Source organism: Numida meleagris, chromosome 3 (genome assembly GCF_002078875.1).
Source record: "Numida meleagris isolate 19003 breed g44 Domestic line chromosome 3, NumMel1.0, whole genome shotgun sequence".
In the NCBI taxonomy this organism is placed as follows: Eukaryota; Metazoa; Chordata; class Aves; order Galliformes; family Numididae; genus Numida; species Numida meleagris.
In genome coordinates this window covers 87,394,731-87,422,597 of record NC_034411.1, presented here as the reverse complement: position 1 = coordinate 87,422,597, position 27,867 = coordinate 87,394,731, and the positions used below count along the sequence as shown (strand labels likewise).

Sequence of the window (27,867 nt, the reverse complement as noted above, 5' to 3'; positions counted from 1 at the left end):
GCTCAAATGAGCAGTCTGAGGACTGCCTTGTGGCAGACTGCTAAAGAATGAATTTTGCTTGAAGGGTCACAGGGAACCAACAGCAAAATAAATACTTGCTGGCTGACATGAGAAATGTTAAGAGGTAACACGTGCCCTAGAGAGGCTTGAGACAAAGAACACAGCTCCTCTAAGTGGGGGCTGGATGGCATGATAATGTCTGGACAAAAGCACTACAGACTGGAGCCTTAAAAAGTAGCCTTCTGGCCTCATAGAAGACAGCTGGGTAGAATAGAAGAAAAAGAATTTCACAGGAGTTACTGAACAGCAAAATTATGATGAAACAGTAATTAAAAAAATGAATTTACTAAGTCACAACTTGTAAGTTCCAGAATTTTTTTAAAGGCCTTGAATTTTGGATGCTCAAAAGTAAAGGTTTCAGTATTTTCTTAATTTTGTTTCTAAACAATGGCAGGTTACTCTAAAAAAATTGTGAAATTAAAGATGTGTTCAGTGGTTTGAAAAGAAATGATTGCTGATTTTCACAGAAATTACCCTACTAAAAATATAGTAACATTCTGAGGCACAAAATCTGGACTTTCATGTATAGCTGCTCATCTCCAGCATCACCAATGAAAAGGCATTGGGTGTTGAAGAAGAAATCCATTCAAATATTAATTTGAATATATATACACACAGGATATAATTATAAACAATACTCTAATCACAGAATCATAGAATGGTTTGGGTTGGAAGACGCTTTTAACATCATCTAGTCCCAATCCCTCTGCTATAGGCAGGGACACCTCCCTCTAGACCAGGTTGCTCAAAGCCCCATCCAGCCTGGCACTGAACATCTCCAAGGCGGGGGCATCCACATCCTCTCTGAGCAACCTGTTCCAGTGTCTCGCCAGGATTTCTTCCTAATATCTAGTCTAAATCTATCCTCTTCCAGTTTAAAGCCATTTTCCCTTGTCTTGTCACCACATGTCCTTATAAAATGTCCCTCCCCAGCTTTTCTGTTTGCCCCCATCAGGTACTGGAAGGCCACTATAAGGTTCCCCTCAAGCCCTCTCTTTTCCAGGCTTAACAGCCCCAGCTCTCTCAGCCTGTCCTCATAGGAGAGGTGTTCCAAACACTGGATCACAGTTCTGTGAATCTGTGAATCATTTTTGTGGCCCTCCTCTGGGTGTGCTCCAACAGATCCATGTCTCTCCTGCACTGAGACGCAGTATGCCAGGTGAGGTCTCACCAGCACAGAGAAGAGGGACAGGATCACCTCCCTTAACCTGCTGACCATGCTTCTTTTGATGCAGTCCATGATACAGTTGGCTTTTTGGGCTGCAAGGGTAGCCCAGATGATATGATGCAACCATTTCAGATCACAGTAAGAGTCTGTGCTGTGCAACTGAATTGTTCTGCAGGTGCTCTAAGCACCTACTATAAGCCAACTGAATTGCTCCACTGTGCTCCACCCACTGTACTGTACAACCTCCAGGTCTCAAATCTGCTTCTAAACATGCTTACTGCCATTTTAGATGCAGTTTATCCTGTCCAGTCTCAGTCTATTCCCAAATGACAGTGGGTTTTTTTTTTATAAAAACCTATGTCACGTTTTTAAGACTTATGTGGGTGTCTCATAAATCTAGAACATGAACAGATGCTTATGTTTAGTCAGATGGAGTGAGCATTTAGAAGCTGGTTAGTTGAATGGCTCCAGGCTACATCAGCTGTATAGACTAAACCAGATTATCAGATAATAGCAAGAATTCAGACACAATTCATACGGACATGCACCTGGATTTGGGTGTCTTCAAATTGAATCTCACTACAATCTTCCCAACTTCTACGTAGGATTACTCCATACACAAGCACTTATTGTCATGACACTTCAACTCTATTAGCCTTTCCAAGTCAGATTTTTTCCTCATTCGAAATCTACGTGAAGACTAGAAAATACGTGAGGTCGAAGTACACACATTCTTAGGAATTTCCTTATGTATTCCGAACCTGCATCTATCATATGCAGGTGTCAATGACACCAAAGTACCAGACACTTCAAAAGAAGTACCATACAGGAAAATGCCAGGGTTGTACAGATTAGCACAGAGCATTCGTAAAGGTACGAATCCCTTCCGCATTCAGTGTGGATACTGCAGTCATTAATATTGAAAAGACAGAAAACTGTTCACAAAAAAAACCTTCTATTCAGTTACTTCGCATGTATTAAAGTGGTTTAATGTTCAGTCTAAGTACTTCTATTCATTCTTAAAAATGTTTTAACAGATTTTTTTAACAAGTTACTTTGAAAAAAATGAAAGCTGACAGATTTAGAAGGTCTGAATTACACTGGTAGAGATTTACATGGCAGTTACTGGAGTTCAGGATGAAGTGAAGTAAGCGTTTCAGCTACAGTTTAAATGCTCCTATGTATTTCATTCACATGGAGCTGGCTACCTTACAGCGGAAAATTCTTGTAACACCAGCACACCTAAATTAGTCGTTTTATGTTTTTCTTTCTGGTCTTTTTTTTTTTTTTTCCTCTCTACAGGTAGAAATAGTAATGCTAGTTTTCATCACAGTTTATAATCACTCAAAATTGTACCAGATGTCCTGTGCTCTAGATAGGAAGAAAAACTAAAAAATTCATCTTGCAAAAGCCTATTCATGAGGTTCAGAAAGATAAAATATATATTGATTATAAGTTTCATTACCGCTATCTGCTTCTATCAAAGTAACAATCTCTATTTCTTAAAACACAGCAATATTCATTGTTTGCTCTGTGGGTCTTGCTCAAATACACTTAAGCCCAGCCTTCTTTCCCATATAACCGTGTGGAAACAAAGATTGGGATGACTGGAAGGGAGGCCGAGGGAGCTTCAGTGCCTCACCAATGGCAAGCAGTTTGTGGGTTCTCCTTTACCAGGAGCACTGGCTGTGGCTGGGTTGCCCACTCTGGTTAGACCACAGCCACGTGGGTTCTATCTGGGTCTTTTGTTCCTCCTTACAATTCACAAGAAGGCAAACAATGCCCTAGGAGCTTTTGTAAAAAAAATGAAAAAGTTGGTGTTTTTTCCAATCATAAATCCATTTCAGGATATTCTTAAGGGAACTGTGCTTTTCTGTATAGTCTTGTAATTTTCCAGTCACTTAAAACGCCTGCACAGCACTGACTCTATGGCTAACAATGCTGCAGTCAGTAAATGGGAATTATCTGCCATCTGAATTACATCATCTACAGTCACAATCATTGTGAAGGCCTCATTTTGAGGAGCAATTTAACACCACACACTGTAAGGCTGCATTATACTGTACACAATCGGTGTAGTGTACAACAATCAGAGTGCCACCTAGTGTGACCCCGCATTACCATCACATTTATTGTACTAAAAACAAATGCTGAAGTGTTACAAGCTGCTCAAAACTGCTTAAAGTAGTGCTTGCTACAATACTCTCATCAGCAGAGAAATTCAGATTTAGAACGAAGTGAGATTTAACTCTTTAAAATTTATTTTAATATTCAATAAAGAAGTCTTTGGAATAAATCAAAGTCTATTTATTCAACTGCTAAAGGAACACGACCATTGTCTTTAATAACGCTCAAAAACCAAGTGACTTTCTAGCACTTTACAGACAAGAAATTATACAGCAAACTACACCTTCAGCTTTAATTTACATAATCAGAAAAGAGTTACTGAAACCTTCAAATACATGTTAGAGCCATAATGCAGACTTTTGCACAGGATACCTTGAGATCCAAAGTTGACCCATTCATCACAAAGGTATGTAGGAATCTGAATGAAATCAAATTGCCGAATAAAAGTAGGCTTACCTGAAAGTGCAAAATTATGGTCCATATCAACCCCAAAGTCAGTTTGGGATTCCCATCTGTTATGTCATCATTCCTAATGTTAACCAGTTTCACCTGCCATGTGGGAAGAAAACACACATAGAATTGAAATAAATATGCCAAAAAATGTATAGTGCGCTACAGAGGCGCAACTATAGATGAAGCATTACTCACTTCCTGATCCTAACACACTATTTTTTCAAAAGCTGAAAGGAATTAAATTCTAGCTGCCTGTGGTCTGCCAGGAATCGCCCTCTCCCACCCACACTGACTTGAGGAGATTCCTCAGCTGTCACCACACCAACAAATCTGCTCCCTGTGCCAAATACCCTTCATCTCAGCCTGTGTCAAAGGAGGGAAGTATGATAGATGGGGAAAGGATAACAAGAATACGCTGATCTGTAACTACAGCGTATCAGTGTCAGGGTAACGCTGAAATTCAGGAAGCTATCACTGGCTTTCCCCACACTCTCCTGTATCAAAGACAGAGCAACAGGAGAGCTGGCCTGTTAAAACAGAACAACCTGGCTTGATAAGACCAAGAATTTACTATCAAATTCAAACAAATGGCATAATAATGACAAAGATTATCATCACTTCTGCTGTTTGTTTTACACATTCAGAATGCTGTGAACATGAAAAAGTTAACAGGGTTAAAACAAAGTCTGATATTTTTGCCACTCCGATAAGTTCACATTTAGAGTGCATATAGTAATTATACTTTGTTATAATTTATGTTTCCATTCATTTTTTTCTCTTATCTGCCCAATTAGCCTAGCAATTAATAATTATTCAGATAAAATATATTTTATGCTTATGCTAGTAAAGTTACATGCACATGCTTTTTAACATATACCCTTTTATCAACATGAATCAAGCATGGGCATTCTCTTCTTGCTCTGCAGACATTATCTTAATTATCAGGAAAAAAAAACCTCCACTATTTTCTCTGGAAGAAAAAAGGTATATTTCTCTCTTCAAGAAAGAAATGGAAGACAACCAAATGTTTTCCTCCCACTGCATTATGAAAGCTATTTCCGTCTGGCAAAGCTTGACATGATAGTCAAGTATGCTTTCTTTTTTTTTCCCCTTTGTTTTTATATTCTCCCAAGTCAGGCTCTTGTTATTCATAGGATCTCTTTACCTTAACTAACAATAAAGCATTGCGTCTGAAAGTTATGCAATCATCTTGAGCAAGTTGCCTCCTAAACAGAAATAAATAACAAGAGCACCATGCCTCCTTAACTCTGCCTTTCCTTCCTGAGCTGAACCTCAGTCTCTGGACAAGTCCCTCTGCTCTAAAAACTTTTCATAATCCTCACTCCAGGCTAGGATTCCCTACAAGAGGGGCGTAGGGCTGCAACTTCTGTACAAGAGCACCATCACCACACAAATATTTCGTAAGGTAGTGTATAGCCACATTCATGAAGGTGCAAGGCTGAAGAAAGCACAAAAATGCTCAGATTGCAATCAACAGATAGAGACCTGCTGTTCCCAGGGACACCTGCACATTTGTAAACATGAAGATGATCTGATTTTACACACCCTGTGATTGGTAAATAAGGTCTGTCATGCAGAAATAAGGCATGGTGCAGCACAAATGCAGAGGCCTTACTGCTTGAAAATGCCATTGTAATCATCAGTTCAAGTAGCCATTCATTTTTACGTAGTTGCATACTTGTTCAATAGCTCACTGAAGTTTACAGGAAAAATTCCCTTTGAACTCAGGGAGACGAGATCGCATTCTTAGTGGGCAAGCATCACTCCAAGACCAAAAAGCCTGTAGCTCCCCTTACAATAGGAAACAGTATCTGTTTTTAAAACCAAATTAAGTATCTGCTTATGTTTTGCTATCTCATATTCTTAACTTTCCGGGTAGCAAAGAAACAAACAGGAAACAAGCTAAAACAATCAAAATCAACCAAAGAGCAGATTTCCAGTGTCAATTCATATGGGTGGGTTGGATACAGAGGCAGTTTTTCCTTCCATCTTTCTTTCTTTCTTTGACATTTTTGAATGTGGCCATTTTGCAAAGGGAAAAAGCAAGAACGCTAAATTTCTAGAAGTAAGTTAAAAGCAGAAATAAACTCATTCCACAAAAGTGGAAAACCACTCGGAAGTGCAGTTTTCAAGTGTTTTGTTTAAATGTGAAATTAAACCTGAACCCTCCACAGCTCAGATGACTGCTGACATTCTACGGCACAAGTTTGCGTTCTGGCAGGAGCAAGGCTTGAGAAGATTTTCCTAAAACAAATATAATCAAAACAAGCAGTTCCCATACAAAGTGATAATTTCCTTGAATCTGCATTTATCACTAAAAATAATTTCGTGAAAAAAGAACAGCTGGTGTTTGGACAGCTTGGAAGATTTTTAAATCTGTTATAAGCAGTTCCCGAGGATCTTCCCCATAATTTTCTCCTCTTTAACATCTTATGCCGCATGAATTGTGTTGTGGTTATTGCTCAGAAAAGGTTGGTGTAACATTACATTTGCCAAAACCCTCTTCCATCATGTCAAGCACGAGCTGAAGCTGTGCACCAGCAAATGTCATACAACATGCACAGAAGACCAAGCAGGACTTTTCGTTTTAATTATTTACTAGCTCCTGGTCATGCAATTCCTGTTAACATTTTTTATTAGAACTTTCACCATACCTGGCGCTTTTTCAAATAGTCAAGTGCAATTTGGACATTCTGGAGTCTGTGAAAACGCATCCGACCTTTTTCTCGGGGCTAAAAATGGAAAACAATAATCGTGAGATTTCTCTGTGATACAAAAGAACAGCTGGATTTTAAAAACACCATGTAAAATATTCTAAGCTCCACAGTTTTAACAAAGCCAATAGTCAATGCCTTTGGTGGAAAAGTGAGCTTTAACAATTTTTTTTTTTAACTGTAACTAAATTTTTTTAGTACAATGGATGAAAATAGAAATCAGTGTCCCAAACTGCAACTTCGATCCATGCTGGCAGATGGCTGTTTCACTGCAAAGTACTACTTAGGCCAAGAGGGCTAAAAAAGGCCCTGCATGAACCTAGCTACAGAAACCAAACTGCAATATACTATTACAAAAGATTTACAGTCTACTAAGCAAAGAAAAATAGAAGTCATGTCATGGGCCTTTATGTTGCTCTAGTTAACTCTGTGATGGAAAGCTTACCTCTGTACGCAATGTTATGACTTTAACGTTGTTTATTTATTTATGGTATGATGGCATAACCATTGTAACAGCAATACATATTTATTTTAAAACATCTAATAATGATAATAGCTGCCTCCAAAAATACTCAATAAAAAATGTACAGCCCTGAGTGCAAATTTAACTCTCAACTTGAGGTAAACATCATAAAGCATGGGAAAAAAAAAATCTAGTAACTTTTCTCAAATCAGAATCATCCAAGCAAGAATCTGTGAAATGAGCAATGTGTTAATGGAAGCACAGCATAACTGCATGCAGTTAGTGTAAAATCACCAAGAAGAAGAATCACACAGAAAAAGAATACTTTACTTAGCTGTCAGAAATCAACAATGGGAAAGCAGTTAATTTTTTATCCTTATCAAAATGTCCAAATCCTTTATATTCTTCTTCCTTATTTCAGATTTTTCACAAACTTTCACGCAATAAACTGAAGCATACTATAATTGCTAGGGCTCAGCCATGAATATGAGTTATTTCCTCAGACACCACGAAATACAAACACAAGCCCAAGCCTTTCTCGATCGACTTTTTTCCCCTGTGGAGTATCAGATGCTTTCCAAAGCAAAACATGGGAAAATGGAGTTGAATGAGAAGCATATATTGAAACACAAAGAACTTTAATTTCCATTATAGAACCTTTGATTTAGCTCCTTCTTTTTCACACTGAGGGCACAGGATCAATCCCTGCAGCCCTCGCTACTGAAAAACTTCAATGGATAGAATGAAGGATTGCAGATCTGGAACTTCAGTTTCCAAAACAGAGAGAGTAAAATAAATCCAAATTATCACAAAATAAAGGTAGAGGATCTCAGAGGGGAAATATTTTATTTTCAGTGTACACCTAAAATGCAGCATTTTGTGGTACTTTATGCCTTCAGAAAAAGCATACGTATTCCACTGAAATCACAACCACAGCACAACACACATGGAGCCAAGAACATGATTGGGCCCTAGGAAAACAAGCTGCTTTAGCAAACACTAATAATGCAGGTTCTACAAAAGCATGGAACAGCTTCTCGGGTTAACAAGCACTCAGCATTTTACGTTTTATTGGTAGATATTTCCCTTCTGGATGGTTAAAGTACAGCAAAAGGATAATTCAGCATCAGTTGCCAGAAAGATAAACAATCCACACGTTTGGTGGCCAAAGCACTGCACAGAGTTGTCATGTAACCTCCACTTTGACCATCTGCTTTGAAATAATAACTAGTACATTTAATACAGTCTGAGAAATAGATCCACACTTCTAAATTACCTTATTTCAAAATATTATCCAATGTTACTGCCAAATACACTGGGGGTGAGGTAGACCAGTGCTTCCAATTAAGATAAATTACTTTTTTTTGCATATTATTTCACTAAGGAAAGCCTTCAAGTCTTTGTCTGAATTACTTCTATGTTGACAATACTGCTTGCAAGTAAAAAATATTGGTTTAATGGAATTACTATATTTCCCTAATTGAAAAACAAATAAAAATAAAAGATTGTCTTTTCACATACTGTATTGATAATGTTGCCCAGTACACATTTGGACCCTCGTTTTATACAGTTTAGCGAAAGTAAATTTTTAAAGATATCTTAAACCTTTGCATTTTAGCTGCTCATAAAAAAAAAAGGCCAAATAAAAATTTCTCTTTACCATACCTACTTCATGAACATAACCTGATTTACCACAAGAGTTCCTTTGTACTTTCTATGGAATTACTGCAGGACACCAAACTAAGAATTGACTGACATTAGGAGACACCACACTTCAAACACTACGTTAGTACAGTTATGGGGGTCGGCACCTACCCCCTTATCCTCATCCTCCACATCCTCATGCTGTTCATACGCGCATGCTTCTGTTGAACTCACCAACCGTAAGGTCTTCAAAAAATCTCGCTCTCTTGGCTAATGAATATAACAGACAGGAGACAGGACAGCAAAGACACAAGACAGAGCACAAATGAAAAGAAGAGCATGAAAAGAAGAACATAATGAAGAGAACAAATACCAAGCAAAGAAAGTAATGCTCACAAAGAAAGGAAATGACACCTGAGGAGTGTGTTAGACAATTTCAGGGACATTTTACCCTTGCTATTTGTAAGTTGCTCCCTTTAATGGGAAGGGATATTAAGCATCCAATACATGTTAAAAGAAAAATTATAAACAAAAGATAAGAACAGAAGAATTAGTGCAATACCCTACTAAGAAAGGAAATCTCACTGACCACAAGAAATGAAGAAAACAGAGAGCATTCCCCCACAGAATTCATGGTGGAATATTTTACCAATAGAAAAATAACTTGTGTCTTTGGTATCAAGTCACGCATTATTGAAAATACCAGACATCTCCAGCAGTCAACATCTAAGGAGTTAACAGAGTAAATGTACATATAATAAACTGGAACCACTGCATTCTGATTTGAAAGCTTACCAGGGTGTCTCCAGAAAGGACTTCTAAAAGTGAGATCAAGTTATGTCCATCTCTTAGGTCTTCATAGAGGTCATTCACATGTTTTCGAACCTGGGCAAATAAATGCAGAAGTAAAATTTGACATCTCACTTATTCCAGACAATTCAGTTATATTAACACAGTTATCTTGTAATAGTCATGCCCAGATATACCTTAATATATTTATTCACTTTCATGACAAATTTAGAAATCTAAATTTATTACAATAACATTTCGTTGAAAAATAAAACAGTATCATGTTACATGCAATGAATGCATAAACAACCAAAAATCAGTATTTGACAATTTAAACGATACCAGACAGCCACCTATTTGGATATAAATCATGATCATTTACAGATGGCGCTAGACAGACTCAGTGAACTGTGAGAAAAATACACAGAGCAAAATCTTGCCATGACGTGCGTATCACTTTCAGCATGCAAGTTCACTGTTGTCAGACCAAAAGTCAGCAAGCATTCTGGCCTTAAGCAGACTTACTAATCAAGCCATATGGTCCACCAATTAACAACAATGCTTCCAGGTATCTAGGTACCAACAGCTCTCGTATCCACCTCATAGCTCATTTCAAAGAAACAGGATGTTTGGTTGATCTAGGGAAGCCAAGAGCCCTTCCCATCATTTCCAGTGGTTGATTGATAATACTGATGGCACTGCAGCCAGATCCTCTGCTCCAGTGCTCCTCACAGACAGACAGCCCTTGCCATCTGACCTCATTTGATGAAAATTGGTTGAAAAGAGTTGGTTTGCCTCCCAGGATCTCCCAGCAGATCCTGGGAAGCCAACCATGGGTGAGGGAGCAAAAGAAATGAAAAGAGAAACAGCTGAAAGCCTTAACTTTTCTGATGGGCATAACAAAGCCAAAAGATATCTGTTCATAGGCCAACTTCTTGTTTCTTAGTGTTAGCTTAGCTAACTCAAATGCAGCCCTCTCCAGAACTTTTAACAATTTCAATCAACTGCTCTTTGAAAGCAAAACAAAGGATCTAATTTCTCAGACGCAGAGATTTTTGACACTGTCAGCCAGGGCAGAGGTTGAGGGCTTTTCAGCTGCAATTTAATGTTGATTCCCCTAGACTCCCATTAAGACAACAGATTAGAAACTTCGTAAGTTTCCAGATGTTAAACATGACATCAGAATTTTTTTCTAAAGTTATCATCTCTACAAGAGAGGAGCCGTACTTCCAATACAAGAGACAATCCCATGACTGTCAACATTTCTCTGTGTATGATGAGCGAAGCAGGAATCAATCCAGATCTTTGGCCTTACGCAATAGCTCTGTTTATCTGAGTTGCACGAGGATTTCTAGATCCATCCTGTTGCATAAATCACTGTCTTAATACTGGTGGTTAGATCAATAACTGCTTTTTTAATTCAGGTTTTCATACTCCCCAACTTCTAAAAATGAAATTACCCTGAAACCTGTCTTTGCAAAGACCATCATCTTAACTGGGAATAACATGAGAGCATATTTACATTTGTGTTGAAGACTAGCCAGAACAAGTCATGTAGAAGACTGTTCCATAAGGAATTAAAACTGATAATATTTTCCAAAACATTTATACAGACTCTGCGTATGCAACCAAGTTACATACATAACATCACTCTAATAGACATAGATGGTTTTACACATGCACATATATAAAATAATTAATTTTAATCCCAACTGCGATTAAAAATCCAGTGTGCAATTAATTTAAAAAACTGCCAAGGGAAAAATTCTCTGGGAAGATTGAAGCATTATTAAGCTAAACAAAGAAACAGATGTTCTCCTAGTATATGTGTGGTGGAAAAAAATGGAAGCCTCAAAGATATCACTAAAACCCCTGATATCAGATACGATTACACTAAAAAAGTGAAAAGCACAATGGTCTTTACTTTTTAACCCAAAACAACAGTGCCTTTTTTATTTTGTTGCTGTTGTTCAAAGAACCATGCCAAACTGAGTGCTAAACTCTTCCCACAAAAACAGTCAAGTTTTCCACAATAAAACCCTTTGAGAGGGTCCCCCCTCCTCCCTGCCCCTCAGGCCAGGACATGTCACTCTCCAACTCCCTTTGGAGGGCAGAATCCCAAGTCAGGGCAGAGCCAGAGTGAAGGCTGGCAGCTAGAGTCAAGGACATTGAGTTAAGGACAGAGGAAAGGGGTGTACATATAAAGGACACCTCACCAGCACTGCTGAAGAACTACCTACACAGTGCACAAGACTGCACTCTTTTCAACATAAAACTCATGACAGTGGCAAGGAGCAGAATTGTGAGATGAGAAAGTTCTACAGATTCAAGTCTGTACACTTTTATTTCCTCATTAGATGCAGGCTAATTTTCTGCCTTACAGATTATTTGTCCTCTGGTCTGTCTCTCACTCAGTATATTTGTTTATCTTCTATTTGTTCCTTATACTCTAAGCTTTCTAAAGTAATTCAGAAAATACCATCTTCCCCACTTACCTTTTCTAGAAATCACAGCTGTTCAGAGATGAATCTGTAATATTTTTAAGGAAAGTGGCATAGAGTTCTCACAGCCAGCAATAATCTTTAGACTTCTTTCTTAGTTCTGCCATTGACTGACAGTTATTGAAAGGATTAACTATTTAAGGACATAGTACTGTGGCATTCTAGCACAGGACAACACAGTAAGAAATTTGTTCCAATATTGCAAGCAGCAGATGTGCACCTAAGAAGATGCATTTGGACAACTGATACAAAACAAGCACAATCACCAAAAGCAGCAGGTCACTTCTTAAAGGAGCACTTTGTGCTTCTCAAGAGATTCTACACCACCATCTGAAGAAATGCTCACTAAATAGCTCTCTCAATCCTCACTCAGGCAGGTCTGCCTCAACACACATAATGAATTCTTAGAAGTTTAAACGCAAAAAAGCAGAAGTATTACTATTTCTCAGATCTTTTCCTGACAAATTCAAACTCCTTCAGAAAGCATCATATCACAGGTACTCAGGTGACAGTTTCTGGATGGATTTGCAGGATCTGCTGAGCCCCCTGCACTTCATTAAGACTTCTTGTGGCTTTTCAACAAAGCAGCAGAATTGTCAGCCATACTCTCTGCAAGGTACATGCAAAGTAGGTTATGTGCTGCCTCAGGCAACTTTGTGCAATATATCCACGTGAGTGATAACTTGGGCATGAGAAGAGATTATTTAAGGAAGATGTGGAAGGTATTTAGTGGCTATGGGGCATCTGACAAACAAGAGAAGCAAAATGGCTTTGCCAGTCAAAGGAAACAGGGAAGGTTTAAGGGACTATTTCAGAGATTATTCATCTTCTGACCTTCATCTTCTGGCATGTGTACTGCAATGTTTGTGGCAAGCAAAGCTCCATCCTTGATATAAGCATGAGATATTTTTGTATCACACATTCCTGGTGAGCTTAAACTCTGAACTGGGGAACCCATGCCGACACTAATAAAATCAACTTTCAAAATTGTAGCAGTCATAGAGCTGCAATCCTGCCCTTAGAGCCAAGGATGTCAGGCACTCTATAAATGAAGACCATGAAGATGGCTGCCACCTCCAAAAGCCAAAGAATTAATACTTCACATAGCTCACATAGCTCCATCATACTGTTCAGCTGACACATCTGGTTGACCTTGCAATCAAGTTGCTATCAGTTACAACCTCATGTACAATTTCCCTTCTGGAGTTAAAAGCCCTGGGCTATAGAGCGCAGTTTCCTCTTCCGTAGGCTGGTGTCACAACAAACCTGACGCCATTTCCTTCAGTCTGGCTGGTTCTCCTTTACAGTGACAGGAAACATAACCATCATTCAACTACATGGGCACACACCTACAACCATTTAATGCACTGAGGATTATCCCACTTGGCCTCCAAATTTTCCTCCAGATGATGAAAGTTTGCTGAGGCTCTTCGTGTCAGTCTCACATGGAACTGTCCTGAACATCTGTCGCCCGTAAACCATTGACAATATCTTAATACATTTCAACAGCCTAAGATATCTACATTTAGGGAATGAAATGTGCACATAGTGACCTCTGGTTTTGCCATGGGTCATGGCTATCCATATGAATCATGCATGCTGCAGGTTGCGACTATAGGTCTCACAGCAGTGAAGTCAACTAAAACCTCTCTCACTGATGTACTTCAGTGAAGCCATAGTCAGGTAGGGAGCTTGGCCACAACTCTTAAAAAAAAAAAGAAATACGGCAAAATTTACTGATTTTTTTTTCTTGATATTTTTATTGTGTTGTGCTGATATTAGACAAAATCTGTGCCTTTACATAATGAAACCATAGGTTATTTATGCTCATGGCTAAAATGGGAAAGTCTGTTCCTGCTGCTTCCTCAAGCAAAAATTGCTTGCTCTTGGAAAGCAAGGAGAGAACATATGTTGATAAAATTCTGTGAAAACAGAAGAACCTCTCTTTTTTTCTGCTTCAAAAGAAAATCTGGCAGGAAAATAGTATTGTGGCCCTTTCTGCATATACAGTGGATGCATACCTGGCATACACGCAAAGACACCTCACAGACATTGGTGTTATGCCACAGCATGCTCCTGTCTAGCACCTAAAACGCAAGGAATCACTTTCTCAATTGAAATAGTGCATGAAGGAAAGGAAATGGCATGTTTACAGAGTACAGAGTAAAGGCAAAAGAGGCCAGGGTGAGCATTCAATCAGATAAGGCAGGAACAACCAGCAGCTACTCCCAAGCGCCAGGAGCAGCCAGGAACTCCCTCAAGGAAATGGCGCAACTGCAGTGACCCTGGCAGACCACAGGCCTTGGAGCCAGGACAGGCTGGTATGCTCACACACTTGAAAATTAACCCACTTTTACAGGCTGAAGAAAACAGACTACTATTATCATTGTGTATGTTCCTTAAAATACTGGGATTTCTCTTATCTATGTCATAGTTAAGATGAAGTGATCATTAAGAGAATAGGCCAAACTAGACCTTCTCTTATTATTTATGGAACAGGTAAAATTAGAATCTAATCTGATTCACATTTATTTCAAAAAACTAAAGTTCAGCTGACAAGCCTATGAACAGCATTATCCCCAGGCATCACCAAGAATTAGAACATTACTGCTCCAACAGAGGCTTTTCAGAGTACATAGCCTGGGAAAGCCTTTTCAAGTAGCACATTGTTCACTTTGAGAAGTGAAGTTAATTAAATGCACAGTTCAGATCCAAAGCATTACCAGCTCCTCCAAGGGAAAATGGGAGAGGACTCAGAAGTTAGAACTGTAGTGGGTGTGTTTGGAAAAATAAGGTCAGGCCTTAATTACCACTGAGGTCACTGATAAGTCCAAATGACAGCTGGCACAAGGCCACAGCTGGTTAAACAATAAACTCCAAAGTTTTACAAATCTGATTCGATGTCCACAGAAAGAAGATCATTTCAGACACTTCAGTACATTTTGGATCATGCGATGGGCTTCTGCTTTTCAGCTACATTAAAACACTTTTTCTGAGGTAACAGACACAAACAGCCATAAACTGCCATAATTTCACTATTCCACAGAAAATGCCATCAGCATTCAGACTACTGAAAAACTGCCATGGTCACTACCTGAAATCCTGAAATCCTGATGAGCTTCCCTGATTTTTCAGCTTCTTAAAAATGTATTTAAGCTTGTTTCTAGAAGCCAAATTGTATGAGAAGCACTGGTTTTAAAGGAGTGAGGAAAGAGCTCTCCATAAGTTTTAAAAACATCTATCTTTCAGTCCTTCCACCTTTGAATATAAAGGAAGCACACAGGCAGTTCTACCTGCAGAATGACAAATAAACTTAAGCCATCAACAAAGAACAAAAATCTCTTGTATAGAGAATTTTCTTTATTTTTGCACAAAAAGTATATGTTTGGCACGCCAGTATACACACGGTGTGATTTATGGCAATCTTCCTAAAATTCTCTGAACAGGCTGCAAGAACATCCTTGCTAAAATGCAGCATGTAAGATCAGAATATCAGATTTGTCAAAAATCCTCCACATGGCTGAATTACCAGCAAGGCAGCTTCCTCAAATGTCTTCAATACTAGTTATTTTGCTCTACAGATGTCTCAGATTGTCACAGATAATAAACAGGAGTGTTGCTCAATACACCACAAGGCCCCCAGCACCCTGGGTAATTTAGACCAGCCCAGCACAGCCAGAAGCTACAGTCCAGGGCCAACCCAAAGGCATGCCCGAAGATCATAGAATTAGCTAGGTTGGAAAAGACCTACAAGATCATCCAATCCAACCATCCACCTACCACCAATAACCCCACTAAACCACGTCTCTCAACGCCACATCTAAATGTTTCTTGAACACCTCCAGGGACAGTGATTCAACCACCTCCCTGGGCAGCCCATTCCAGAGTCTGACCACTCTTTCAGAAAAGTAGTATTTCCTAACGTCCAGCCTGAATCTCCCTGGCGCAACTTGAGGCCATTCCCCCTTGTCCTGTCACTAGTTACAAGAGAAAAGAGGCTGACCCCCAGCTCACTACAACCTCCCTTCAGGTAGTTATAGAGAGTGATAAGGTCCCCCCTGAGCCTTCTCTTCTCCAGACTGAACAATCCCAGATCTCTCAGCCGCTCCTCATAAGGCCTGTGCTCCAGACCTCTCACCAGCTTCGTCGCCCTCCTCTGAACACGCTCCAGGGCCTCAATGTCTTTTTTGCAGTGAGGGGCCCAAAACTGGACAAAGTACTCGAGGTGCGGCCTCACCAGGGCTGACTACAGAGGGACAATTACTTCCCTACTCCTACTGGCAACACTATTTCTGATACAAGCCAGGATGCCTTTGGCCTTCTTGGCCACCTGGGCACACTGCTGGCTCATGCTCAGCCGAGCGTCGACTAATACCCCTAGGTCTGTTTCCTCCATACAACTTTCCAGCCACTCTGCCCCAAGCCTGTAGCACTGCCTGGGGTTGTTGCGGCCAAAGTGCAAGACCCGACACTTGGTCTTGTTGAACCTCATCCCGTTGGCTTCAGCCCAGAGATCCAGCCTGTCCAGATCTCTCTGTAGGGCCTCTCTACCCCCAGGCAGATCAACACTTCCTGCCAGCTTGGTGTCGTCTGCAAACTTACTGAGGGTGCTCTCAATGCCCTCATCCAGGTCATCAATAAAGATATTGAAAAGGACAGGCCCCAGCACTGACCGCTGGGGAACACCACTCGTGACTGGTCTCCAGCTGGATTTAACTCCATTCACCACCACTCTCTGGGCCCGACCCTCCAGCCAGCTCCTTACCCAGCACAGAGTGTACCTGTCCAAGCCACAGGCTGCCAGCTTCTCCAGGAGAATACTCTGGGAGACAGCGTCAAAGGCTTTGCTGAAGTCTAAGTAGACCACATCAACAGCCTTTCCCTCATCCACCAGGCGGGTCACTTGATCACAGAAGGAGATCAGGTTGGTCAAGCAGGACCTGCCCTCTACAAACCCATGCTGGCTGGGCCTGATCCCCCAGCTGTCCTGCAAATGCTGTGTGATCTCCCTCAGGACAATCTGCTCCATAACCTTCCCTGGCACCGAGGTCAGGCTGACAGGCCTGTAGTTCCCTGGATCCTCCTTACAACTCTTCTTGTAGATGGGAGTCACACTGGCAAGTTTCCAGTCTTCTGGGACCTCTCCAGTTGACCAGGAATGCTGATAGATGATGGAAAGTGGCTTGGCTATCTCCTCCACCAGCTCCCTCAGTACTCTCGGATGGTTCTCATCCAGCCCCATGGACTTGTGGCAGTCCAGGTGGAGTAGTACGTCTCTGACTGTTTCCTCCTGAATCATGGGGTTATTCTGCTCCCCATCTGAGACTTCCAGGTCAGAGAGTAGAGTACTCTGAGGATAACTGGTCTGACAGTTAAGACAGACTTAAAGAAGGCATTGAGAACCTCAGCCTTTTCATTGTCCCCAGTGGCCACATTCCCAGCCATGTCCAGTAAAGAATGGAGATTCTCCTTGGTCCTCCTCTTACTGTTAATATATTTGTAAAAGAGTTTCTTGTTCCCTTTTATCCCAGCAGCCAAACTGAGTTCGAGCCAGGCCTTTGCCTTTCTAATTTTCTCCCTGCACATCCTAACAAACTCTTTGTACTCTTCCCCGAGCAGAAGCTGTTACGTGCAGATTGACATCCTTGCCCCAACTCTCTCTTATGCTCTTTAATCTCCTTATTTTTAACCAAAACTTTATCTGAATGAAATTCTAGGGAAACAACAAACTCCTATATAGTACATAATATATAGCCTGGTCATGGTCTTTGTTTTGTTCTGAGCCCTATAGTAAGCTGCACATTCTACTGCAACTAAGCAAACACAAATTATAGCATAATTTATTCACTGGGTAGCACCGCAACTGTGACCTTCAGGCAGCTGGCTGCAGATGGTGCTGTTCCTCTATCTCTGCCTGAGTGCTCTGCAGCGCTGGACATGAACGGCCAGGCAGACACCAGCTTGTTCCCTAGCTGGACTGCAAGTGGCAGGCAGCCAGTGCCAGTGAGATGGCACAAAGGGAAAAACTTGTGCTCCATCTCCCCCCTGTGCCTGCAAAGTCCGGTCAATCCACTTCCAGGTTCAGTGATCAGGAACTCACTCTCACATGTTTCTTTTGCTCACAGGTTTGATGATCTGTTGCACTGAAAACATCTCTTGTAGTTATGCTGAAAATAAATCCCTCTTTATTTCATACTCAGCAGTAATTTTCTAGCTGTTTGATTTTCCCTTTGGATATTAATGTCCCTGAATAGTAGGCTCAGTGAATGGTATTCCATAAAAACACTTCACAATTTCAAGTACTTTTCCTAAGTTACCTTTCAGCAAGTCTCCCATTCAAAGCAAGTTCAACAACCCTGATCTTTCTTTATAGCAGATCTTTTCTAACAGAAGATTCATCCTTGGCTGCATCCTTAGACTGATCCTTCACTTATTCATCTGGCCAACGCTCAGCACACCAGCATTAATACTTTGTGATCTGAACTCACAGTGTTGCAATCCTCTGAAACACTGTCCTTATCTCTGAACTTGGATCAGTCATTATTTTTTGTTTACATTAACCTTCACATCTCTTCCAGAAAACTACATTGCCTAACTAACCCTTTGCTCTTGTGTACTCTGTTTTGTGTCTTGCTCATTAATTCATATGTCCCTGAATAGCTCTTAATAATGAAACATCACAAAAGAAAAGAATCCCTTGTACGGCTTGAAGGTAAATGCACTGTTACTCATATTTAAAAAGAAACAAAAGAAAAACCAATCAAGAACTTAGAGCATGGCTAAATCTTGTCCTTACACTTCTCTTCATATGGTCTTATATTTGGTTTCATGACATTCATTCCAATATTCTTCTAATCCCCAAATAAACAAGTATGCAAGCAGGTGCATAATCTTAAGGATGTAGCAAACACTAGGAGATAGGCATGCACATCCACGAGTCCTTTTCTGGCTTCAGTAGTTGTGAGATATCTAAAGCACAATCATTGTACAGAAAAAGTTTAACTGAAAGCCCTAAGTGTCAAAAATCCTTCTTTCCACCTACTATGGAAAAATAAATCTTGTCTCCATTCCAGCTCACTCATTTCAGATCTTTCTGAAGTAATGGACGACATCAAATAACATGGGTTGCCAGTATTAGAACCAAGGTCCAGACATTACGAAAATCTGCACAGAACCCATTCCACTTATCATCTTTATCATAGCACTATCTCTGTTCTTAGCAATTTCATAATCTTGGTCAGCTACTAGTAACTGCATATTGGGATCGGCAAATACACCTGAGTAGAGCCCACACAGTATAGAAACACAAGCTCAGCAAAAATGGGTACCTACTAGTAACACAAAATGGACATCTACTCTATTATTGCCACAGTTTAAAGTCTAAAAATATCAGTTACAGAGCTTTAGAACCTATTTAGCACATATTACCAGCTTTAGTACCTATTTCACCGAAGTAACCTTTGTTCTACAAACAGCTCACAGAGGGCATGAAGGACAGATGCCACACATGACGTGTCAGGAGTGGTACCACACATGCTCCCAGCTCACTGACAACTCTTGTGCCAGTTATGACTAATTCAATGGATGTCCATCCCTCTTCTCTTTTGCACCTCAGCAGCCTTTTACGATTTTTTATAGAATGAATCATAGAATGGCTTGGGGTTGAAAGGGACCATAAAGACCATCCAGTTCCAACCCCCCTGTTGTGCGGAGGGCTGCCACCCCCCAGCTCAGGCTGCCCAGAGCCCATCCAACCTGGCCTTGAATGCCTCCAGGGATGGGGCATCCACAGCTTCTCTGGGCAGCCTGTGCCAGAGAAGCTCATCTCATCTTGAAAATTCAAATGAAGTAAATTCTATAATATGATATGTACACCTTATCGTTTTACTATGTGTACTATCTTTTAGGAGGGTATTTTGCCTTGCTAATCTTCAAACTAAATTGGCTCATTCTTTTTTTTTTTTTCTGCTCTGTCCCGAAAGCCTGACCTTGGAAAAAACTTGTTCACGCCCTCCTCTGTATAACCACCTTTTTACATACTGAGGACATGTTATCACATCTCTGTTCAATCTTCTCTGTTTCAGACAAAACAAATTCAATTAATCATAACCTGTCCTTGATTTTCCAAGAAAGCTTCTTATCTTCTGACTGCTTTATTACAGATGTCTGCAAATCTTTTGTCATCATAAAGATCAGATGTAGCGCAGCCAGACAGGGTTTCACAACCACATGCCCACAACCACAAGAGAACCAACTGTGCCTATGAGACAGCAGGACTGTTAACCATCTCCTTGTCTCCTAAGCACTATGTTGGCCCACAGAGAGGATGAGGAGTAAACCTGCAGCTCATGGAGCTTCCTAGGCGCAAGCATTATCAGCCCCACTGAGGAGCTGTACCCTTGGCAAGGTGAGGACCACATATCCTACATGACACAAGGCCTGAGCCACAGCACTACAAAACCCAGGATGTAACTACAAGGACAAAGTGACAGAGCTGGAGTCCTCACTTGAGGATGCAGCACAGAGAGGGTACTCAGCCCTTGCTCACTGGTGTGGCCTCTCAGAGCCAGATGATGCTGTGGCAGCACCTGATGGCAGCAGGGACAGCACCCACCACTGATGGCCTTGGCTCTTCCTCATGCCAGTTTGAGCTGCAGTTGCAGCTGTCACTGCACTAAACTATATCCGTAAACCTCTCATTCAAACTTTTGATAGTAATCTGCTAATGAGATTACACGTGCAAGCACATAAAAACTTCAGATACACCAGGTACACAGTGCCCCCTTTGTCTGCTTGCTTTCAAGGATCAGTCGTCCAGCCACAGGTCAGATAACTGATAGTTCAGTGATTTGTTCCACTGTCTTCCTAGGGAGTGAATTACTCTGTGAGGTCTATAATTCCCCATTCTTCTCTTCTGCCTGGAGCATTGTGCCTGCTAGACTCCAGATCCCTAGGAGCCCCCAGTGCTTTGTGAATTCTTAAATAAAAAGACAAAATGTTATAATTGACAACCTAACTTTTAAGTGAATAAAGCTGTGCAACAAGAAAGCATGTAACTTATCTAAATAATCTTTTAACTTGCCTGACTTTTACTCTCATGCTGTTAAAACATGTTTCATCAAGTCAGTATTTTGTACTGTAAAGAAGTCAGAGTACTTCAGCCTTCTCCACACCATTCAATAACATCTCATTTTCTTCCTAGATAATGCATCTGTATTTCTCCTTTCTTCTTCATATTCTGACATAATTATGGAGCCCTTCTCCTGTAGACTTTTATGTCACTCTTTTACTGTAAGTCACTTTAGACCTTTGCTTGTCTGACTTTATTCTATCATGATCTACTAGCTCTTTCATACAAATCTTTAGTGCTGTTACCCTTATTCCCACTTTTTCTATGGCTCCTTTTCATTTAACACATCTATCTGAGCTGCCTGTCTCCAGCCTGCCTTTGTGTCTTCAACACAAGAGTGTTCAATGACCACCAGACCTCCTGCATTCCTTTCTCTCCTAGCTTACCTCCCCAGGAGACCCTACCTATTGGTTTCCAGAGTTTGCTGCGTTCTGCTGCTTAGAAGCTCACTGTCATTTTTTTCTCTCTCACTTCTCTCCTTTCTTTGAAAAGTGAGCCTGAGATTTTGCAATTGCTTGCTGCTAAGTTATCTTCCTCTTTCAGATTCTGAAGCAGTCCTTCCCCATCATCAAGACCCAACTAACCAGCAGTTCTGCTATCAGCTTTCTTAACCTGATAGAACAAGCGTTACTTCCAGCATGCTGTGACAACCTGAAGGCCCTTCTGCACAGCAGTTGTCTCACAACACATGTCCACACCAGGGGTAGCCACACAAACTCCTGCAACAGGTCTGCAAAGAGTATACAGTATGTCCTGGTGTTTTGCACCTGCTGAAATAAGAACTGAGCTGTGCCACAGAAATAATTATTTCTTGCACAGGGAACAAAGGTAATGCAGACTCCTACATCTGCTTTTTCTGTCAGCTCTGAGGATAAATGATTATCGCAAAGTACTGTGCTTCAAATGCTAGCTAGTGACCAAAAAACTCTTCCTGTCCTCCTAGTTCCAATTCAACACATTGGATGGACAGCAGCCACAACTGCACCTTTGTTATCATTTTATCTTTGCTCAGAGACACTCCACTGTGTTCTTTTGCACAGCGCAACCAGTCCTTTCCATCTTTCATCCTTCCAGCTTGCCCTTTCCTTTCCAGTTTGTACCCCCCACCACCAAATATTAAATTGTTTAAAGCAATGAAACATAATGGCAACAGCAGGTACTAAACCCGACCAACAACTCCAGCTTTCACAGCTTAAAACTACAGGAATGCACCAGTTCAGACCAAAGGTGACGTACTCCATACCTGGCTAAAGCAGGTAAAATACAAGGTTGGCAGACTCAGCACTATTCTGATTAAATTTCAGATAATGTATTTCAGTAGATAAATGAGGATTTAAAAAATTACATCACTACCTTTACAGTTCCCTGCTCAGAAAACCATAAATACCTAAAACAGACAGGAAAAACATGTTTACTAAAATGTGTTCTTATGCAGTCACACTCCTCACTCTTCCAAGCACACAAAATATTGTTGTAGAACAAAATATTTTTGAATGTTTATGACTGAATATTTGCAGTTGCATACTGTCTGGAGTCCATGTATTGGGACAGACACTACTCCCTCTGGAACCAATGGCACAGTTACACTTGGTCCCATGGGTGCAAGATCAAGCCAGAGTACTTCTAAACGGATGTATAAATGATTATTAAATGTAGAAACATCAAAAGTATATGGATGAAATATAATTCCATGCATAATTTAACAATTAGTTTAAATCCAACACTTAATTGCAAATGGTAGAATTTTCTCTCTTATGATCTCTAAGGAATAAATCTGTTCCAGCTGAGACCTAATTGGAAACAACGAAGCCACAAAAAGAGAATGAATTAATCTATTAATATATTAGTCTATCATTGGAAATATATCAGTTTTTGTGGTGCTATTTCACTATACAGTAACCTCATGGAAGTCTTAATTCTCCTTACATTCATAGCCTACATTTAAAAAAAAAGGAAAGATTATGAAAACATATACTCAATTGGTTCAAAAGTTCTGCATGCCATAAAAATATCAGTGCACTTAAGCTATATTTCATGTATATTTAATGTACTGTTTTCAATTATTCTCTTTCCTGCTCCCAATTAGGCATGAAGTCTGCCTGCATTAAAGAGGATCAAATAAACTTGAAGTCTGTGGCACAGTTTTTATTGACTTGGATTTATTTATTTATTTACACACAGATAGATTTTGTGCTGTGGTTTACCATTAGCCTCTGAAACTTTGTTTAATTTTCTCCTCTTAATCAGCTTTCCCTTCCGGCATTCTGTCACTACTTTTCCTCGCTGTCTCCTGGTTACCTTCCTCCCTCGTCTAAACTTCTAATAAACACCACAAAAGCTCTGAAGTTGCTTGGTGATCTACTTCGCAAACTGCTTTTACATACGAAGCAGATCAGAGATGCTGTGTCATTTACTTCTGAGTGGAAGATTCCAGAAAAATTGGCATACAAAATGTGGTATGAGTAATTACGATTGTACGTATTTTCCAGGGCTAATAATGAAATCCAATACTTTTTTACAACATCAACTGCTTTTCTTTTTTTCCCAAAAGAAAAATTTTTATATTTTTGTGAAGGAATGAATTGCAAAGAAAAAATACTTCTTACTTAGGCAAGGTTTTTACATGTCCTGAGCATGTAACAGCCATAATTTTCGGGACCAAAATTGAAATATACTTCTGCCTACCCAGGTGCCAACAGGTTCTGCTGAACAGTTAAAAATGAAACAGAGGACGAAACACAGCCATACCCAATGACTAAAGCAGTGAGTGCAGCAAGACACACACTGTGCTTGGAGTTAGGTTCTCCAGGGTTTTTTCTAGCACCGTTTATAGCTGTCAGAATTAACTGGGAGGAACATACAGAAGATTCATTTACTTGCACAGCAAGCAATCTGCTTACTATTTTTATTAACACAGAAAAAGAAAATGACATGCTTGCTTTTCCAAAGTACATTTCAAAACTGAAAGGTGCTGAGGAGGCTTTCTTTTACCTATGTTACCCTGGTTAGACTAACACCAGGCGTTTCATCCCTAAAAATAAATAGAAATGTAGAGCTAAAATGTCTTCTTTTCTACAACAGGAGGTAGGGAATGTTAAATAACTGATCAACTGCATGGCTAAAATGAAGATATTGTAGAGTAGTGCTATCCGTAGCGATAACCACTAGTGTCAGTGAAGTGCCAGCTGTCAGCAAGGGAATGACTGCACTACATCAGAACAGCTCTTCTGCCATTAAACGCATACCTGGATGCTTCATGAAGCTATTGATGCAAGATGCCATTTGCAAACCACAGGTTGTCTGAAGGACTCACAGGAATCAATAACACCGAGTTTCTATTCTAAATTATTAATTTAGTCTTTGCACTTTGAAAAACACTTATTTCTATAACGCACTATCAATGTACCACAGCAATGCAGTACAAAATTCTGAACATGGAACTTGAAAACGGTAGTTTTAAAAGCATTTTGTCCAGCTAGTTTTAAAAGCCTTCTTGTCCATAAGACCTTTAGAGGAGATTTTGGACCAACCAATCCCCATGCTGCCCATTGCTCCCACCACCAGCACACTCCCTTCAAGGCCCCACAAGCTGAAGACCCAAGATGGAAGGACAGCATCCCTCGCGGTGCGGCTGCCCAATGACCTCAGGGCCCACACCGCTGCTGAAAGGTCAAGTATAAGGTTCTCTACAACCTCTTCCATCTGAAGGAAGAAATCCGTAGGGGAAAAATATCTAGGCATATATTATGTATTTCTGTTACCCATTAGAGCCTTGATCTAGCAAGTCTCTGGTTACCTTCCCTTAAATCGTATTTTCTGCGAGCAATAATTTTTGATAAAGAAATTTCAAATACTTCAAAATATCACGTTTAATCTGTCCAGACTAAGCTGTAGTACCAGCAGTAGCTGGTTTGAAAAAGGGACTGAATGAGAAAGATAGATTTGTCTGCTTTTACATTTTTATGTTTCAGGGTTTGGGATTCTAAGGAATTTAAGGAAGAATTCTCAGGCTTTAGCGGAAATTGCAGTTCACTTCAGGCTCTTTAACAATGTTACACCAGAATGAAACTTTTCCTTTCCCAAAGGAAAGCTAGGTTTGTTACATCAGGCATTACTTACTGCTACAGAAAGTCTTAAGATCTCCACCCCACTACCATCCTATCCTGGAATGTGAATTTCGTTCTGGAAGCTCATACCACACAGCAGGCAAGTCTGATATCTCACCTCTCCAGTCTGTATGTCAACAAGAAGTAAAAGACAGCATAAAAACCAGAGCCCAACCATCAGACATTAAACAGTAGCCTAAATGAGTGCAATACTCTTACCATCCCTAGGAAAAGTATTATGAATTCTAAAGAAAAAGATCAGCATTAAAATAGCTGCATTTCCAATCCATTTGATCTTGAACTGCAGAATACAAAAAACAGTTGAATTTCGTAAATAACGCATTACGTACCTGTCTGTAAAACCATGTATCTCAAGACTGCTTACAGGAAATATTTCTGCAATGACTATGGTTCCAGTTTAGCAAAGTACACAAACACATGCTTAACTAGTCAGATGAACTGACAAGGGATTAATCTCATTCACTGAAGTTTAGTATGCTCTTGTGTGCTTTGAAAACAACTCAAGATGGGCAGCAGAGGGCAGGAGGGTAAATGTTTCTCAGCCATGTTGTTTGTGGTTACTCAGCAAGTCCCTTAAATACAGAATTAGAAGAATGACAGTAAGCTTCCACGCTACCCCCTAACAAATGACGGTAACCCATAAAAGCGTCATGATGTTGACCTAGAAAATTCTCTTTTGAATATACTACCATAAAGGAATAAAAGTCCAGCACTTTCCCAAGGACATTAGGTTGCAAGAGAACAGGAGATGAATTAAAACAGGCAAAAAAAGAGCTTAACAAGCATGGAAAAAAGCAAAAAGAGGCAAAAGAAGGAAAGAAAAATGGAAAAAAAAAAAAGAAATGGGAGAGAAAAAGAAGTGGGGAGAGAGAAAGGAAAGAACATATACAAGAAGGAAAAATATTAAAAGAAATGTGTAATCTCTGTCCATGCCAGTAAGAGTGGTTCTGTACACATGCACATTCTGGTGCTCCACAGCCTGTCATAATTTCAGCATTCACTTTTTGCTGAACCATAGTGCAGTGACAGATAAAGCACAGTTTACATCCTTTTTCAGCCTGTGGATGGGAAGCACTTCCAGAACACAACTTATCTTCCTCTAAGGCCGGTATCTAAGGCATCTAGAAGGATCTGTCCTCTCTGCTACCTATAAAAAAAAATTCTAGACATCTAGCTTGTATAAATCTAGTGAGATGCCCAAAATAAGCTGATTCTCACCTTTTCATTTTTTTCCTCTGCAACAAGCTACTGGCAATCATTGAGCATGTATGAGTTGCATGTATTTTGTATTAAATCCAAGGTAACAAAGTGAAAACTATGACTCAAATTCAATTTAATGCATAGAACAAGACAGCTTTAATGACTCTGTTAGAAATACGCTCTTTTATGGCACTACTTTTGCTGCATTACCATAATGTGGAATTTTATGAATAAGCCCTTGTGTCTTAACGGAAAGCATCTGAAGGATTAATTTAACTTCCACGGAAGTCACAGTTCTACAAATAATGCTGTAAGAACAAAAAATTGACAACTGTATAACCAACTGCTTTCAAACTGAGTATCTCCAAAAGATAAAGTTGAGTTGGTACAAATTGTATTTATGTAAGTTTAGAATTCAACTGAAGAATTGTTTAGTGAGTAATACAGGATGAAAATGAAGGCCATTAACAGATGTTTATCTCTACAACCATTCACACCAAGAGCTATGTGACAATGAAGGCCTAAAGCCACTGACCTTGGCATGCAAGTCACAAGGATTTAGTATGAACTCTTCACTGTGATTTCCTTACAGGTTTTACTAAATCCTTTCTAAGCTACTCCCAAGATGTTGAATGTATGGCAGCGATGACTCCGCACATTTTAAAACTGTGTAAAATAATGATGTATAATTTTTTCAGTATGCTGCTCTTCCGCAGAAACAGGCATTGTTTTAAACTTGTATTGAAGGACTGTTCTAAAAGTCTCACAGTTTTCCACATTTTGCAGAAAATTAAACCTGCATCTTTAAAATGTGTCTTTAATATAGAAGATCAGTAGCCCCTAGAAACACAGTCACAACTATCTTCAGTTATAAAGAGAAATGCATGATGGTTAATTTGGAGATGGTATTTTGCTGCCAGAGCACCGGCAAACTTCCTGTGTGATTTTTTTTTTCTTTAAATCTAATCTTCCTGAAGTACTGGACAATGGATAGATTTCTTGCATTGTAAATCCGAAGTAAAATCCAGAGTGCTCTCAGAAGGGAGCAGAGCAAGCCCGCAGCCCCCTTTTCTTTTTCATTAGCAAGCAGAAGACTGCTGCAAGAACACACAAACACTTGGGTGTACCAGGACCAGGGTGAGATGTCTAAAATAGATAGGGTAGTGGGAGCTGCTGTTTCTACACAGCATGATTCCTTTGGGTCTAGGAAACTCATAAAGGGAAACATACTGTTGTGAGCACTATTCTGTAGCTACAGACACCCAGCTCTCAGAAAGGCTGCTCAGAGCTGCTAATGTCAGGACTGCTCCTGATGGCTCAGTCATGGTGGGGAGGACTGAAAGAGCACTCCAGAAGACAGGTCTCTTGATAAGAAAAATGGTGATCAATCTCACATCTGGGCCTTGCTAGCTTCACAAGTCATGCTATTTCCAAGAAGTACCCTGGTTTCAAATGTTTAAAAGATGTAAA

At 40.0% G+C, this 27,867-nt stretch overlaps 1 protein-coding gene across 15 annotated transcripts in view; it reads right to left on the bottom strand.

Moving 5' to 3' along the window:
- The window catches only part of DST (dystonin), a 299,648-nt gene that overhangs the window by 175,073 nt on the left and 96,708 nt on the right, over positions 1-27,867 (bottom strand). For all 15 annotated transcript variants that reach the window (XM_021391653.1, XM_021391636.1, XM_021391639.1 and 12 more), the window contains 3 exons: positions 9,446-9,535; positions 6,484-6,561; positions 3,812-3,904 (listed from right to left, as the gene is read on the bottom strand). In XM_021391653.1, the coding sequence (XP_021247328.1) occupies positions 3,812-3,904; positions 6,484-6,561; positions 9,446-9,535 (261 nt within the window). The remainder of the gene's footprint in view (positions 1-3,811; positions 3,905-6,483; positions 6,562-9,445; positions 9,536-27,867) is intronic.